The sequence below is a fragment of the Triturus cristatus genome, chromosome 4_1 (assembly GCF_964204655.1).
Source record: "Triturus cristatus chromosome 4_1, aTriCri1.1, whole genome shotgun sequence".
Lineage (NCBI taxonomy): Eukaryota > Metazoa > Chordata > Amphibia > Caudata > Salamandridae > Triturus > Triturus cristatus.
In genome coordinates, this window is record NC_140585.1 from 1,036,819,425 (window position 1) to 1,036,837,465 (window position 18,041).

Consider the following 18,041-nt stretch of genomic DNA (forward strand, 5'->3'; position numbering starts at 1 on the left):
CCTCCCGGTCCGTCTATCCTTTCTAACAGCCACCGTATATCGGAGGATGACTTGAATCTTCTGCGGGAGGAAGTTGCGGCCCTCTTGGCCAAAGAGGCCGTCGAGCGCGTTCCTGGTCCAGAAGTAGGACGTGGTTGCTATTCCCACCTTTCTGGTTCCCAAGAAGGGCAAAGGGGGCCTACGCCCTATCTTGGACCTCAGGAGCATCAACACCTTCCTCTGGAAGGAACGGTTCAAGATGCTAACTTTAGCTCCGGTTCTGGCTGCCCTCGAACCTGGAGACTGGATGGTAGCGTTGGACTTGCAGGACGCCTATTTTCACATCCCCGTCCTGCCGGCCCACCGGCGTTACCTGCAGTTCACGGTGGGTCAGGAGCACTTTCAGTTCACCGTGCTCCCCTTCGGCCTCACCAGTGCCCCTCGGGTGTTCACGAAAGTGATGGCGGTGGTCGCAGCTCATCTGCGCAGATCGGGGGTTCCAGTCTTCCCCTATTTCGGCGACTGGCTGTTGAAGGCGGGCTCGCCCCAGCAAGTCGTCTCCCACCTTCAGACTACGGCCGACCTCCTGCATTTGCTGGGGTTCTCCATCAATGTGCCGAAGTCACACCTGAGACCCTCCCAGAAGCTCCTCTTCATCAGAGCGGTTCTCGATTCGGCGCAGTTCCGGGCTTATCCTCCGGAACAGCGGGTCCGGGATATTCAGGCTCTGATTCCCATCTTTCGGCCTCGTTACTGGGTTTCGGTCAGGTTGGTGCTGCGGCTTCTGGGGCTGATGGCCTCCTGCATCCTGTTGGTGCATTACGCCAGGTGGCGAATGCGGGCTCTGCAGCGGGACCTGAAGTTTCAGTGGGCCCAGCATCGAGGCAACCTGTCCGACCAGGTCTTGATCTCGGAGGGCACTGCGAAACAGTTGCAGTGGTGGCTCACGGACCGCGATTGGGTCAGGGGCAGATGCCTCTCCCTACCCCAACAGGAGCACGTAGTAGTAACGGACTCGTCCCTCCTGGGATGGGGGGGCCATATGGGAGAGGCGGAGATCAGAGGCCTCTGGTCTCCGGCGGAGTCTCAACTCCATATCAACTTGTTGGAGCTGAGAGCGATCCGGCTTGCACTGAAAGCCTTCCTTCCCTCTGTCCGGGGAAGTGTCGTACAGGTGTTCATCGACAACACCACCGCCATGTGGTATTGCAACAAACAGGGCGGGCTGGGGTCGTGGACCCTTTTCTCTGCACCTCTGGACATGGCTGGAACACCAGGGCATCATCCTGGTGGTTCAACATCTGGCGGGCTCTGAACGCCAGAGCAGACCAACTCAGCCACCGGTCCATGATGGATCACAAATGGCGTCTGAACTCGGACGTGGCGCAAGGTCTCTTTCCGCAGTGGGGAGAGCCTTGGTTAGATCTATTCGCCACCGAAGAGAACGCGCAATATCAGCAGTTCTGCGCGTTGGAATTTCCAAGGCGGCACTTGCTCGGAGACGCTTTTCGTCGCGAGTGGAGTTGCGGTCGGTTGTAAGCCTTTCCGCCTATACCACTTCTGCCCAGAGTGCTGAAGAAGATCAGGCGCGACCGGGCCCAAGTCATCTTAGTGGCTCCGGATTGGGCAAGCAGGTACTGGTATCCTGAGCTACGCAGTATGTCAATCGATCCTCCGATACGACTGCCTCTTCAGGAGGACCTTCTGTCGCAGCAGCAGGGGACGGTCCTCCACCCGAACCTGTCCAGTCTCCACCTCCATGCGTGGAGATTGAGCGGCGACAGTTGATGCCATTTGACTTGCCTCCTGAAGTCTGTGATGTGATTCTGGCAGCCAGGCGTCCCTCCACAAATCGGTATACACCTGCAGGTGGAACAAATTTGTGGCATGGTGCACAGCAAAGGCTGTGGATCCCCTTTCCGCCCCTCTTTCTGAGGTTCTACTCTTTCTTCTTTCTTTGGCCCAGCAGGGCTCTGCTCTGGGCACCTTGAAAGGGTATCTTTCTGCAATCTCTGCTTTCGTACGGCTTCCTGATCAGCCTTCTCTTTTCAAGTCCCCTGTTTTGCGTTTCCTTAAAGGCATTACTCACATGTTTCCTCCTGTCCCCTTCTTAATGCCTCAGTGAGATTTGAATCTTGTCTTGACCTTTCTGATGTGCGCTCCCTTTGAGCCCCTTCACAATTGTCCACTTCGTCTTCTGACTCATAAGACTGCTTTCCTGGTAGCTATCACCTCGGCTAGACGGGTGAGTGCTCCAGGCTCTGTCCTCTAAGCCTCCCTTTCTTTCTGTTCATCCGGACAAGGTTGTCCTCCGGACTCGTCCTTTTCTTCCGAAAGTGGTGACCCCCTTTCACATCGGGCAGTCGGTCACTTTGCCCACCTTCTTTCCGCCTCTGCATCCTTCGAAAGAGGAAGAGAGGCTCCACCGTCTGGACCCAAAACGTGCGCTGTCCTTTTATTTGGACCGCACCAGACTGTTCCGGGTGGACGACCAACTTTTTGTTGGATACGTAGGTGCTAAGAAGGGGAGAGCCGTACACAAACGGACCATCTCACGGTGGGTCGTCAAAGTTTGTTACTCCTTGGCGAAAAAGGACCCTCCTGTTGGGCTGAGAGCCCATTCCACCCGGGCCACGGCGGCGACTACTGCCCTGGGGCGGGGAGTTCCCTTGCAGGACATCTGTCAGGCTGCGACGTGGACCTCACTGCACACGTTCGCCAAGCACTATTGCCTGGACAGCCAAGTCCGGAGAGATGGCTTCTTTGGCCATTCTGTTCTCCAGGACTTTCTGGTGTGATCTTGGTTCACAGACCCTCCACCGGGGTTGGTATTGCTGGGGTATCTATTCTAAGGTGAGGAATCTAACTAAGGTGTTTCTTTCAGATGAAGAAGTTACTTACCTTCGGTAACGATGTATCTGTAAGAAACATTAGTTAGTTAGATTCCTCACTGACCCACCCATCCTCCCCGCTCTGCGAACCGACATCTAGCGTTAAGGTTATCCTGTTCAGGGCCCTAGACTTTTTGGCACCAGTGTCGGGCTCTTGCATGGCTCTGCGTTCTTGGTGCGGAAAGCTATGTACAAGAACGGATGTCAGCGCGCGAAGGCGGCGTCTAAGTACTCCGTCATTCCGGCGCACGACGCCAACGACTGACACGGAGCCGCAGACGACGCCTAGCGACGCGCAAGGGATATTGCTACAAAAATCTTTCCGGATCCAGCCTGACTCCTGGGGATATTCTAAGGTGAAGAATCTAACTAACTAATGTTTCTTACAGATACATCGTTACCGAAGGTAAGTAACTTGTTCAACAAGCATTGGCATAGCCAATAGGTCTCGCCTTTGGGACCTTATAAGTGTTTAGCCATGCAACAGGTGCATAACTAAATACTTATAAGGTCCCAAAAGCGAGACCTATTGGCTATGCCAATGCTTGTTTTGACAGATCCTGGTAGAATAATGACCGCATAGCGCAGAAGCGGCTTCACGGCGCCTCAAGGAGAGTCGGACAATAAGAAAGCGAACGTGAAGAGAGCAGCACGCTCTAGGATGGGTAAGAGAACTAAACTTTCATGGCTTTCGAAAAGAAAAAAAAAATGTCTTAGTTTTCGTAGTAAACAGGAAAAGCTTTTGCGTTCTGCTATTCTTCTGGCAGGCTTCTGGGGATCAAGGGTCCCTGAAGGCACGAGTTTTCCCACCCACGGCTTCTTTCCTAAACAGGGAGGCGGACGTGGCGCAGAGAGCAGACGCCGGCCACGAGGGGGCGGAGGGACGACAAGGCACTCTCATGGATGGGCTTCACGAGACGGCGAGCCATCCGGGGAAAGGCGGGACCGTCCAAGTTGGAGGGAATGATCCAGTGGCTGCGCTCGCAGGCTGGCAAATGATGTGCACTTTCGCGGCCGCTTTGATGTTCTCAGTGGCCGCGCGGCTCACTGAGAACATCAAAGCGGCCGCGAAAGTGATCACACAGGGTGACAAATGGTGCCTGCACGGGCCGCGGCTGACTATTCGTTACTGCCTGCCTGTGGGATGGGTAGAGCACTGACCGAATCCTTAACCGGTAGAAACACTGACACAACTCAACAGTAGTATCATATAAAAACCGTATTACACACTTTCTGTAGGACTGGTCCTCGCACATTTAAATCTGCCTTGTAAATGTTATTACATATTTTCTGACTAAACGGAGGAAGTATAATTTCTGCTAATGCAGGCCACTAAATCTTCTAGCTATGTCTGCTGATATGGTCAAATATTATGCCCCCTAGAAATATCTTTCTCCTTTAAACTACAAACGCCTATAGAAAATAGGATGGCAAAACGCTCTTTGCAAATGTTAAACGTAGTATTTTTTTTCAGGAACCGTAAATTGGTACGTAGAGCCCTTTGGATGTTTGTTCAAGAAGAATCAAAGATTCCTTGCTTCCTCTGTTACAATTTTCTTCTCCTACAATTTCTTGACCAATTTGTTTCTTGGATATATTGATGTCTTCCAACCAAGTAGGGATACTAGCCTTATGATTATGTTGCATGCATGAAGACATGATTACAAAAATCTGATGACTGAAGGGTTGACTTAGAATCATTTAAGCAATAAAATACATGGTTGATTTTTAGTCCCTCATAAGATTCTCCAAACCTTATGCGCATTTGCTGGAATGCAATATATGTTTGCCTTTTTAGCAAAATGACTTTCAGGACAGTAGCACTGGGGCGTTCAGTTTAAACCGGTTCCATTTAAACGGGACGTTCATGGAAGGGAAAACGGTCCTAACCAATTCTGCGTTTCTAAAAATCACCGACAACAGGCATTCTAGAAAGACGGAAATTGCTTAATTTGATCAATAAATAGTAACTATACTTATGTCTGAAAATGGCCACACCACATTTTGACTGAATGGATATGGATGCTGTGCATTAAGAGCATACTGGGCACGGCGCTGGGTTATCCGCATCAAGAATGTGTCATGTGGCCCACGAGATACCGATATAATCAGGTCGACTTTGGTCGACAGTTACACTTGTATTCGATAGATTTTATGAGATTATATAATTGTATAAAACCAGCTACCTCAATTTAATCGGTGTTGCCAATCGAGTGTTTTAGCAGATCCATGTTCTCAGTGGCCGCGCGGCTCACTGAGAACATCAAAGCGGCTGCAAAAGTGATCACGCAGGGTGACAAATGGTGCGCGCTCGCCCGGCGCACATGCACTGTAGCTGGAGGCCTGAAAAGCCTCTAGTTTGCACTTCCAAAACCCGCTTACTAAAACTTTCGCCAGAGCAGCGCTGGCTCAGGCGAGACCTAAAAAGTGGCCATGTCATGCTGAAGTCAAACAGTAAGGAAGGTGTTCACTGTGAGTGAAATATTTAATGTTTAGGTTTTTTGACTGGTGTTCATTTAGAAGAAACCTTCTCTTTGTGTGGCTTTGTTTACATTAGTTATAGGGACTGTGAGAATATTTGCCAAGCCAATTAAAACAAGCACTGGCAAAGCCAATAAGTCTCAGCAGTGAAACCTTTTGGCTTTGCCAATGCTTTTTTGCTAGCCAGCCGAGACAGAGTAACAATATTAAAAGCGGCGGCTTCGCTGCCAGGCTGGAATAAAGCTGCCCAGAATGATTCATCACTGACTTTCATTCGGCTCACACAGCAAGTGCACATCACCCTTTCCAAGCTGCAAAGATGCAGTCCACGTGCAGATCTCCCTTTCTCCCATCATCCCAGCAAGCTCTTCCTCCTCCGAATCCTGGCAAGGCTGACTAAGCTGTTAACCCTTTAGGGGTGGATATAATGAGGGCCATACCACGAGATGAATAAAAATATCGCAAGGTGAATAAACTTATCATGAGATGAATAAAAATATGTGAATAAATGAGATTCACGACGTGAGGTACTATGAGATGAATAAAAATGAACTTTTTAAAGTGCCAATCTGTAACTTAGTTTGGGTTATGTGACATAAATAGACATTTTTACTGTTCCACTAACAAAAGATATGTTTTACTGATTATTTCGCCCTTCACATAGAAGTTTTTATAATAAATTTGTATTTATTGAACATGTCACAATAGGTCTACCTGAAATGCCCTAATGCAGCACAAAGTACAGTTTGACACACAAGGACATCAACAATGTGTGGGTCGGTTTAAGGGAGGTGACGAACGATACTGGTTGTCACGCGATGACAGACAGTGAAATTACTCTCGAATCTCTCGGGGGCAATTACCAGCTTTAGAACTATGGCATTGTTCTGATTGCTGCCTCAGTTAAATAATCTGCTTTTGACAGTATTGTTACAAATGACATACCTTGTATGTTAAGAGTGTTTCCCACTTTCTCATTAGAACTTAGAGAAAGGCAATATAGAGGCATTTCATTTAAATGTTGGAGGTTTCAAATCAAAATATACTAGATTTCTGGGTGGTAGGGCAAAGTGGTAGGTGGTGGGCTGGGCCACCGGGGGGTGGCCCTCCATGTGCTTCGCAGGGGGGCCCCCTCAAGTTTCGTTACGTCACTGTGGTCACCCAATTTTCAGCAGGTAGGGTGCTTGCCTCTAGGACGGTAGAGCACGAGAGGACAGTCCTGAAAATCACAGCAAGGGCCGGGGCAAAAATGTATTCAGTGCTCATAAATATTTTCACATTTTGGTTCTCCCTTTGCAGGCAACGAAACCACATTGTAAAGCTTCGAAAGGCCTTTTGGCTTGTTGGTGGCACCTCAGTGCCTACCTTTGTCTTGTAGTATTAATTCTAAACTCAGCAGCAAGTTAGGAAGGGAAGAGAGTTATGTGCAAAAAGGTCTTTCACCAATTCAGAAAGAAAGCACATTGGTTAGTAGGTTTAAATTAGAATGTCATTAAAATTGAATTTCATGGTAAGCCACAAGGATTGATCTAGAAATGTCTGCTTCTGCATACTTGTATATTTAAACATGTGAACAAAATAAGGTTCTCCAGCAATGGATACTTTAATCAAACTAGCGTAGAAGGTTTCTGTTCATTCACTGCTAAGAGCATGTCGCTCACATCTGACAGTTACACCCTCCTCTTAGAAATTTCTGCAAGAAATAATTTTACATTTGGTATTTTCCCAAGTGTTTATTTCACTTCCCCGTGCTGTCTTAATTTTAGGTTTGCTCTTATGCACACTAACTTGAGGTCCCTTTAAATAGACACCAGTTTTTGTTCTATAAAATTAAGGTATCTGACTATGTTTACTGCTTTGCTGGCTGGGAGGGGGCTGTTGTCCCTTCACTAGCGAGCTACATGAGCACTTCCCATGGCTTTATTTAATTCCGAGAAAAATAATCCACTTAATTTGAAGCAGTCTTAATTCTATACGATTCACTACAATAAATCTGCTATGAGGAAGTGTAAAAATTAACGTACATATTTGGGAAGGAGGGGGTACAATAACTTTCTGACCTACCACCCCCATCACCATGCCCACCCACACTACAAACCGCTTCCAGCAAGTGCATCTGTTTGACAGTGCTTTAAACCCTCTGTCTGCTCTCAGCCCACACCCCTTGCCACATCTATATTTTTTACTCTTAGTTTGCTTCTTCATTCAGGGCACTTCTAATTGTTTAGCAATTCCATCTTTTTTGTGGCTACATTTTGTGGGAATGGTTTTTCCTTGCTTTCAGAAAATGTGTTAGTTACCTGTAACTGCAGTTACCCAGTATTGGTATCTTTCATGGATTCACTTGCTTGAATCATCACAGTTGATGAGGTGGGAGTCCTACAGTATCATTATAAAAGTAGTAAACCACATACAACCATAGACCTCAATGCAATAAGAAATCAGTGCAATAGCCTATCCTTGTCATTTCGTAAAAAGAACCAAACTATAATCAATCAGGTGACAGCCGCCTTTAGAACACTCCCAAGAGAGGCTCAGTCCCTCAGATGTTCTACTGCACATCGTGTGATGGGGGTCTCCCTGAGCTCTGCTCAGTTTTATCATCTCTTTAACATGTCTGATTCATTAAAAAAAAAAAGGACTCTTCAGGTCATTTAGATCTTGTGGTAAGAAGAGGTTTCCTATTGACGACCCCACAAGAACTGAATGTATTGCCTATATAAGGTCAAAGGCTGTAAAATCTGCTTGACCGTCTCAACCAAAACCCTCAAGGACAGAGAGGGAAGGCTGTTAATTTGGTCAAAAAAAATAAAAACCAAATCTGATGTGGTATCTGAGGACGAGGACACAGTTCACACCTCTGTGGGGAAAACCTAAAAAGAGAGACAGATCAAGGGTCTCCTGAGGGCCATAGAAAGGCTTCCAAAAAGTCTCACCACTAAGCATCATCACAAAAAGGAAAGCAGTCATTTCCTTCTGTGGTTAAATCTGACCCTTCAACACCAGCTGTCTTGAAACCTGGGAAATCCTCTTCAGACTCATTGCTGTCAAAGGATTTCCATAAAATCCACATAATCAACAACGCAAAAATCACCTTCAGACATTTCTTCTCAGTCGTTGACTGAACCCACGTTGATTAAGGTTACACCATCGATGAAACATCCATAGTTGACCAAAGCTTTGCCCTTGACAAAGCCTGCCTCATCGGCAACAGCGTCACAGATGCTGCTCTTACAGTCGAAGAAGGTTACCTCACTGCCGACTACCAACACTTCCTCTGACTACCACCTCGTCTACGACAACGGCGGCAGCATCTGTCATTGGAATTGACGGCATCGTCGACGATCCTTCCCATTTCCTCAACAACTAAACCATCTTCACATCCACCGTCGGCGAGAGTCTCGTCGATGTCTCCAAAATTTAAGAGACCTTCCACTTTAATCATTATGCCTAAGTTAACACCATCTATGTTCTCGTCGACAACGCCGTGGACGAGGCTTTTTCTGCAGGATCCTTCTCTTGTATCAATTTTACCTCCAAGTACTCATTTAGAGGAGTCGGATGACGATGATGGATTGTTTGGCCCAACACATAGTCTATCTCAAGTCAAATGCCAGGAAGAGGACTATGATAATGCATATTATGCGCAGAAATTTCATCGCAAGCGCTATGTTGCCAAAACAATGGAACCCATTCACCAGCCCATGGTTCAATTGCCTGTAGCCCTTGTATAGGATTTGCAAGCCAGGCTACAGGACTCTGAGTCACATTTTCTAACACCGGCAGGGAGGATCAGTCATTTTAACACGTGGTACACATGAAGTGAGACACACGGGTACAGTGCTGCAGGTAATTAGATGCACATAGAGCGTTTGAGATGGGAGACACCCTTAAGTTGTCCCAAAATAGCCACTTTTGAAGTCAGTGAGTTAGACACGAACATAAAACAGAGAAGAAACATGTGCATACAGTTAATCTTGGTATTAATATGCACATACCATTGTTGTCCACACCACTACCTTGTTGTGCGTTATCCAGAACGGTTGCTTTCATAAAAACTTGAAGTGGTCATTTGTAGACTGATTCGAGTGGTTTACTATCAAGTGACTTACCATACCTCTCGCTTCCTCTTCCCTTAAGAATGACATATCTACCTAATGTGTCCTTTAAGTGCCAAACTGCCAATTAAAATACTGAAAGAACGCTGCTTTCTTGCACACGACCATCGATCACAGTATAATCAAGAGAAGAACTTTTTTTTTTTTTTTTTTACAGCAGTAAATTTCCCACGCTGAAACCTTTTTGATATGTATTTTATTACTCTAGCTTCTAGCTTGTGCTGCATACTGAAACATCACATGGAAGTAAAGATTTGCGTCTTAATGTCGGATGTTAAAGTTCTCACATTTCTGTTATCCTTTTTAAGTTACTTTGTGCGATTAATTGAGGTATACAAGCTCATTTAAGAAATGTGAACTAACCAATGAATGAGTTGGTGCCTGTAAGGTGACCATGTGATGGTGTATAAAAGTCTAAATAGTAAGATTTACGTTCCTTTTTAGAACATTTTGGAGAGACGCTCCTCTTCTAATCACTTTTAACTCTGATGTCCAAGACGGCTTGCCTTTGTGGCTATCCGCCACCAGGAAAATATGTTCAGTCCTTTCAGTGGCACTTTGCCTCTGCAAAAGGTGTATGATAGCATAAGGCAAAGACCATCAACCGGTGTGACTTGTGTCTGTCAGGGAAAAAAGCATTTTGAGCTTATGGTTCACTTCCTGGTGTAAAACTGGGCAATGAGACAGTGGAATTTCCATATCATTTGTTACCTGATCCTTGAGCGTCTCCATATAATGAAGTGTCTTGAACCTTTCCTCTTAAGGTTCCTAAGCTTTGGATTTTGCATCTAAAGGTTCCTAGGTGTTTAGAGGAGATAGAAGATTCTGCAATGTAGGCCATGAATGGTAGGATGTCGTGTGAGGGGATGGCTCAGTTAAATCTCAAATAGAACGGGCTTTTTCACATTTCATACTGGTAATTTTTTTTCTACTTCAGATCATAAGTGCACTAGAAGAGGATCCGGCCGCCCAACGAATGCAGTTGGCCTACCGTTTACAACAGATCGCAGCAGCGTTGGAGAATAAAGTAACGGACCTTTGATTTAGAAAGTGGCAATAAAGAAATCTGAGAGCGTAGATGCTGAAAACTCTTCTTCCTCGATAAGGAAAAAAAGTGTTATATTTTTAAATGCACAATGCCATTTTTTTTTAATGCGAATTATTCCTTGTTTTAATATCGGCATCTCAATGTACAGGTTTTATTGTAAATTATGCCTCTACTTGAAATCATGTCTTGTGTAGAAATGAACTTTGAAGGAAGAGGGGAGGAAAAGAGTATAGATGATAAAATAAAGTAGCGCATCATCATTTTTAGAATTATGCAAGTGCACAAAAAGCTACTTTAGCATCCTCTACACTCCAGCAATATTTGTACAAAGAAAACATAGCAACAGCACATTTGAAGGTACAGCTGTGTCGCCTGGGTTTCCTTTTTGTGTTGCAATAACCAGATATGATTGTTTTGCAGCATAGACGTCTTCTAGATTCACAAAATTGTGCATATGCCGCCATCTAGTGGTTGGAGTCGGAAAGTGCTTTGTATTTTTTTTATTTTTTTTTTGCTTTGGGAGGTTGTGAAACCTGATCCCTCTGGTGAGGCTACAACCTCCATCGTGTGTGTGCAGGCTCTCAGATGATTTTTTCCGCCATGGAGATCGGAGGTGCCCCGAAGACTTCGGTGAAAAGACAGCAGCAGACGCATGCAAACAGAGGCGGCCCACCAGAAACTCCAAGGAGATAGGTGGTAATAACAGAGTTGCATGAGGGGTTAATCTTGAGCAAAGCAGCTTGTTTGGCGCTGCTCACATTATTCCTCATGCCGCGGGGCAAGTACATTTTTCGTTGCCTTTTACAAAACTGTCCACAGACTGTTAAGGGGATGCTCTGCACAGAGCGAATACCTCATCCACAAACGCGGTAAGAATTTCCTCTTGAATGTATGATAGCATCATGACTGATGAAATGCTCCACGCACAAGCGCAGGACTTTAAAAATGTAAGCCGCATTTATTAAAAAAAAATATATATATATATGTATATATATATATATATATTCGGAATATATACTAGTCGGTCGAACCTACCTGTATTTACAGCACCGTGTTGGTACGCATGTAGGGTTTTGGCACTGCATTTCAAACGCACAAATAATCAAAAGGCTTCATGGGAAGGGATTATTTCCCAGTCTTTACTTCATTTTCAGACACAGCTAGAACTTAGCTCAATCGTGACCTACACTTAAAGGTAAAGGGCGTAGTTTTACTTAAAGAGAAAATGTAAAACTCTTTAAACGTTTGCCAGCAAAGCAGGGTGCTTAATTCCCTATCTACCTACCTAGTGGGCATAACAAACATTTATAAAAAGCACCAGAGACCCAGTTTTAACTAGCGGCAAAGCCAAACCTTTTGGTTTGCACGTAGCACAATTCTCAACACGGGCCCTGGCCCCCTCCCTAATATACATAGGATCAAGGAGGCTTCTATCATTCCACTGTAAAGGCCATAAAACTCCCCTGTTCCCGCCGAACACGAGGCCTTCATGTCGCCCTCTGAGGCATCATAAATCAGGGCCTTATCTCCGGGAAGCGCATTCCTGAACGGCCTTGCTAAAGGGGGTTTTAGTTTCTCAATAAAGGCGTACATAAATTAAAGCACTTCATTACGTTTTTTCATCCTCACCTTCCCAAAGGCCAAAATTTATTGTAAGGGGGTTTTTCTCTGAAAAATCCCAAAACCTTGCTATATCACATATAGCAACCATATGGCAACATTTAGCAGTTACTAAAACACCTGGCTATAATAATTCACTGCAAAGCTTTTTCGCGGAAGCAGTACAAGACAAAGCATTTCACGCAGGCTTCACAGCTATGCTGTACATAAGCCTCAAAATATAGCACACACAGTTACAAAACATAGGGCAATAAATAGCTCAATAACACAGGTAATAGGCAAACATTTACCAGTGAATACAGCCACTTCCAAAGATTTTACAATCTTGCTGCACAGCATTGCAACAGGCAAAATCACAGAGGTGCCTGGTACCACAAGGTACAAATGCGCGCCGTTTCGCACCATTACCTACAGAGCCTCTACAAACTCTAACTTGGAAAGGCTATGTTAATCAAGAACAAATAGCATTTAATCTTGCACGCAGAAATACAGGGGCTGGGCCTACATGTAGACCAATACATAGAGCCATGCACCTTCCACTTGGTAAAATTACACCCATAAAGGGCAGAGTAAAACCAAAAGATTCAGGCTTTGCATTTGTATGCACCCAAAATATATACAGCCCTTAAAACATCTCAAACATTTGAATATATCCCCACATAACGCACATCAAAGAGGGGAGATATATATATATATATATATATATATATATATATATATATATATATATATATATCGTCGCTTCCAAGTCTCACCCAGACTGCAGAACTCCTGGACGGGTGCTTTTTTTCGCCAGCGTGAGGGCGAAATCACGTTAAAAATCAAAGCTACCAGGTGCGGAGCACTCACGGGACAGTTGATAGAATTTATTAACCAAGCAAATGCATTTCGGCACACAGCCTTCTTCAGTGCTTTTCCTCGTGGCATAAAACACAGCACTTATTTAAATAGCATCCAAGTTGATTTCATTGGAGCACCACTGAGACATAGCCAGCAACGAAGGACTTGCAAAATACTTGATCTAAATATCAGGTTCACTGGCTGCCATGTCAGTGTTTGTTTTTCTTGCTTTGAGCTTAATGCACATTTCGTTTTTCACTTGTTCACTTCGTTTTTAAAGTTTCTCATAGACAATTCATAATTTCTCTTGTATAGAAGAAAAACGAAAGTGCAGATGTCACTTACGTCCTGGCTTGGTGCAAGCAGTCCTAGGTCAGTTACATGGCCTCTGTGTCTCCCAACAAAGTGCAATGTTTGCCACTTCTCTGTCCCTCGTCCTTGCCATTGTTTAGATTTCAGAGTTTCCCACAGGTTGAAGTCTGTTTGGCTTCATGCCTCCAATTAAATAATTGACGGCCTCCTGGCCGATAGGAAAACATGTCATCTTCACAGCGGCGGTTCTGGCAGTAATTAAATCGTCGCTTCCAAGTTTCACCCAGACTGCAGAACTCCTGGACGGGTGCTTTTTTTCTGCTGAAATGTTTTCCTCTGAGAGCCTGCACACACACGATGGGGGTTGTAGCCTCACCAGAGGGATCAGGTTTCGCAACCTCCCAACGCAAAAAAAAAAAATACCAAGCACTTTCCGACTCCAACCACTAGATGGCGGAATATGCACAATTTTGTGAATTTAGAAGAGTCTAGGCTGCAAAACAATTCTTACAGGTAAGTAATAATTTAGTTAGTGTCCGACAGCTCATTCCTTTGAGATCTTACTTCTCAATTACCCTCAAAGTGTAAAAGTGTTGTAACACCTCTTAATCTGATTCAGAAAGGAATAGATCTTCATATTGCGAACAGATTGAGCCTGCCACATAATACAACCTTTGTATTGTGTGTTTTATTTTATATAAATATATATATATATATGCTAATGTGCCTTACCTGTACTAATTCATGTGAGTCTGATATTGAATGATTTTGTAAAGAAAGCAAGAGATCATGCATATTTTATTTATGTTCTTGACTGAATTTTGAGTCATTGGTACAAACAAATTCTTACAATAAGTGGCTCCTCGAGACTATTGTTTGACACGGTTTTGTAAAATTTTAATATGTTTAGTATCTTGTATTGGAAATTTCTGGTACGTTTTTTATTTGCATACACAGCAGTCTTGATGACAGCAACAAATAATTTCTTACTATAAATGGAATGTAAATTACAGTGTAAAATGTATTGTACAATTAGTCACAAATACCACTATGTCTACAAGTTGTGAGCTTCAGCGTGCCACGGGACATGTGTTGCAACTCCATGAGCTGATATTAAAGGAACTTACAAATTTGGATTGTAAAATATGTTTGAGGTATGACCTATTGTCTAGGTTTCCACCATGCGGTACACATTGGATTCCACTCAGAGCCCTTTGTTTAACAAGGCGGCTCTGCTCGCAAAGACCTATGTACAGAGACAGTGCTCAGTTTGTTGTGGGAGCATCATGGTTCACGTGGCATCTACTTCCTTCCTCTTTACTATAATTTAAAAAGCCACAGAAACGTCATCCAGCAGCTTTTATGGACAACCAATCATAACCACTAATACAATTTGGCAATTGAGGAACAATCGGAGTTCAGAAGAAAATGCTTATGATCTACTTACAAGGAGGGCAATTTAAGGATAAGAAATCAATCCTATATAGTATACTTATTGGAACTGGGTATGGTACTGTGCCTGATAGGAACGTGTAAGCGGGGGCAATGGATGCTCTGGTGTTAGTTTCAACAGTAAATTGGTTCACGTCGTGGTAATGGTATCTGGATCTTTTTCCATATATTTCCCTTCTTGGAAGTGTTTTTGGAAGAAAAAATTATTTTGCACAACCCATATTTCTAGTGGCACAATTATACAATGCTAATACAATGCCTGAGCTCTCAGGATTTGTGAAATTCATATTGCTATTTATTCCAGTTTCTGTTGTGTTTTAGGTAACACACTGTGCATCTCTCATCGAATTACACTAAAATGTCCCGATTTAGTTTGTAAAATGTGCCTGTTTTTGTCATCACAGTGCTGTATGTGTCGTAGTACCGTTTTGCTCCTTTTTTGCAGTGACTTCATTCTTGACTTTCCTAATTTCTGGACATTGCCTTCCTTGCCTCCAGAGCATTGTTTTTTCATGTACAACAATTGAAGTCATTAACAGCTGCCAAGTCTTTGTCCTCCAGCTATTATGTGTTAGGAGCTGTGTGTCTTGTTTTTAAGGGATGAAGGTTCACTTTTTCCAGTTTCTCAGTACTATATGCCCAAATTGGAATGTCTGTAAAGCTTTATACTTTGTTTTTCCATGCGGTCACTCACCTTACTATTTCTTTGTTCTCTCCATTTAAGTTTGGCGTTGCTGGCACGTTCCCCACCTGGCTAACACTTCGCACTTTGACACAACATAATCCTTGTCATGTTCAGCTTCCACGCATCAAATGCTCCAAAAAACCCATTCCTACCTCCTGTGTCATCGAAATATGTGTTTGGACATTTTGAGCTTTGTTTTACACTTGGCCTGATCCTTCCTCCATGACATTGAATTATTTTCCTTTGAGCCTGGAATGTCTTTTGTGTAAATATTGCCTACCCGAAAATTCCATGACTCCTCTCCGCCTCTAAAAATGGCAAGCTTCCATCTTTTTTCCTGGCAACTGTCTCCCTCACTTCATCGGTTCACAAGAGCTCTCAGTAGTTGAGGTTCCATTTCACTTTTTCCATTCTTTGTTTGTTATTTCCACCATTTTAACCATTTTTCTGTATTCTTTGATTTTACTTGTCAGCTCACTAAATGCTCCATGTCAATTGTCCTAGACACGTGCTGAAGCCCACCTTACTTGAGCTCCCAATGCACTTTATACCAATTGGCCTCTAGGACAACTGCCCAGTATTCATTGAGTATCTTCGTTAATTTAATGGCCCAATAAGACCATTCATGTATATATTTCCAACGGTTTCGTAGATATGCATTGTGATGTTCCTGAACCCAGCTCGCATGCACAAGTAGTAAAATGACCTTTATTTTCCTCATTACTCATCTCTGTGGATTATCTGGCATAATATCGTTGTTTTGGCATACTTGTTTTTATGTTTGAATTAGTGTCTGGTTTTCTTTGAAACCACATCACCGTGTCCCCATCACCTTTGCGCTGCACTATGTGGTTCTTGTGCCATCCTAAAAATTGTTTCCTAGACTGTTTATTCTTCATCATCTACCTAAAATATGTAACTGTCTTTTGCATAACCTTGTTGTACCTTACTTTACGGTATCTGTAAAGTGCTATAGAAGAAGGCGTTTTGTAAATGAACAGAAATAAAATCTTTATTTTCCTGTTTCGTGGTTGTTTCTTGTGATGTGACGCTCTTTCACTCCCATTGACAGACAAAATTGCTTGTTCCAACCCTTTTTTTAACCTAATCTACAGTATTTAAAGAAAGCATGTAGTTTTCACAAAAATTTCATTTGCTAATGTTGAAACTTGTGTTGAATTTCCCAATGAAAAACTCAACTTTGTATGTTTTTTTTTTTTTAAACTCTTGTATAATGTTCTTACTTGGTGTGCGATCTAGTTTGGGAATTGTCTTAAACCAGTGAAGCAGTAAGTGATTGGGCATCATTAATGTGCAAACTAAGAATTGCACGTACTTGTTGATAGATAGTAAATAAAACAAGCATTGGTAAGGCCAGCAGGTCTAGTGTTAGCCGCCAGCATTTTAGCTTTTATTGCAGCGTTTTTTGTTTTTTTTAACTTTATTGTTGAGGGCCAGCCCTCTCCAGTATAAACAAAATAAACATTGGCTAAAGGCACAAATACGTTTTGGGCCTTATTGCCATCATATTCCCTGGATTTAAAGGCAACTACATTGTGTGCTGATGTGATCCTTGTAAAAGGTCAGAATGCTGGCACTCATTGTGAAATTAACCAGTGGCTGAAGTGGGCTGCCCCATGCTGTAGTGAGCAGAGCAAAAATGTGAATGACGAAACAAGAGACCAATGGATGAAGAGGATTGGCTGAAATAGCCTGTAAGTATATAAAATGTAAGTATAATTTAAAGGTCTCTGCTAAAGGCAGAACTTAAAATTGCCATCTTCTACTTTCTACTTTTTTACTATAATAGATATGAGCATTCTATTGCTTTTACTTCTCTGATCTCACTTCCTGTTACTTCCTGTTCAAGACAGTCTACTAATGAAGAGCAGCCCAAGTTGCAACAATGCACTGAAAAAAAATCAAAATGTATAAATGCAAAGTTGTGATTGATAAATCTGATAGCATTTAAGAAAGTAATAGTCATTGACAACATATCTTTTTTTTAATAAGCTGCTTTGCCTCTTTAATCAGAGCCAACACGGTTCTGTTCTTCCCTTGGCTTTGACATTGTCTGAAATAATTGATTTTGTGAATTAACTTGCAGCATGGTCACCTTTTTATCAGTAAATTCTACTTATGTGACCTTGAAAGCTAAAGAACAGTGCAATCTTATTTTGTATGTTGCTAACAAACTGCACCTCAGACAAAAACTAACGCAGTTATGACCTGCCTTGTTGGCATCCTCTACGACCAGATTTGTTGGCAGTCAAATCCTCCTAAGTTTTATTGAGCATCATGGCACCTCTTGGCTATATTGTTTTTTAAACTCTAGGGTTATCAAATTTGGACGAAAATCTGAAAATAGTAAAGTGTCAGCCTTGCTAAGCCTCAGGAGCATATCTCTACTCTAAATTTACAGAAATGAAATCCTAGTTTTTCTGACATGGAACTATGTGACCATTTCTTCTCGATGTTCATGAAACCACACACTGTACCCAAGTAAGAAACTGGATTCATATTTGGATGACGACTACCCTCCTTACGGAACAAGCACAACCCTTGTCAGTGTGAACATTCAAATTCACTATATTAACCTGAGCTTAACCTTGGTA

General features: G+C 43.3%; 1 protein-coding gene across 6 annotated transcripts in view; it reads left to right on the plus strand.

Moving 5' to 3' along the window:
* The window catches only part of PLXNB2 (plexin B2), a 774,339-nt gene extending 763,296 nt beyond the window's left edge, over nt 1-11,043 (plus strand). For all 6 annotated transcript variants that reach the window (XM_085653971.1, XM_085653975.1, XM_085653972.1 and 3 more), the window contains one exon: nt 10,407-11,043. In XM_085653971.1, the coding sequence (XP_085510097.1) occupies nt 10,407-10,511 (105 nt within the window). In that variant the 3' untranslated portion in view covers nt 10,512-11,043. The remainder of the gene's footprint in view (nt 1-10,406) is intronic.
* The last annotated feature ends 6,998 nt before the right edge of the window (nt 11,044-18,041 follow it).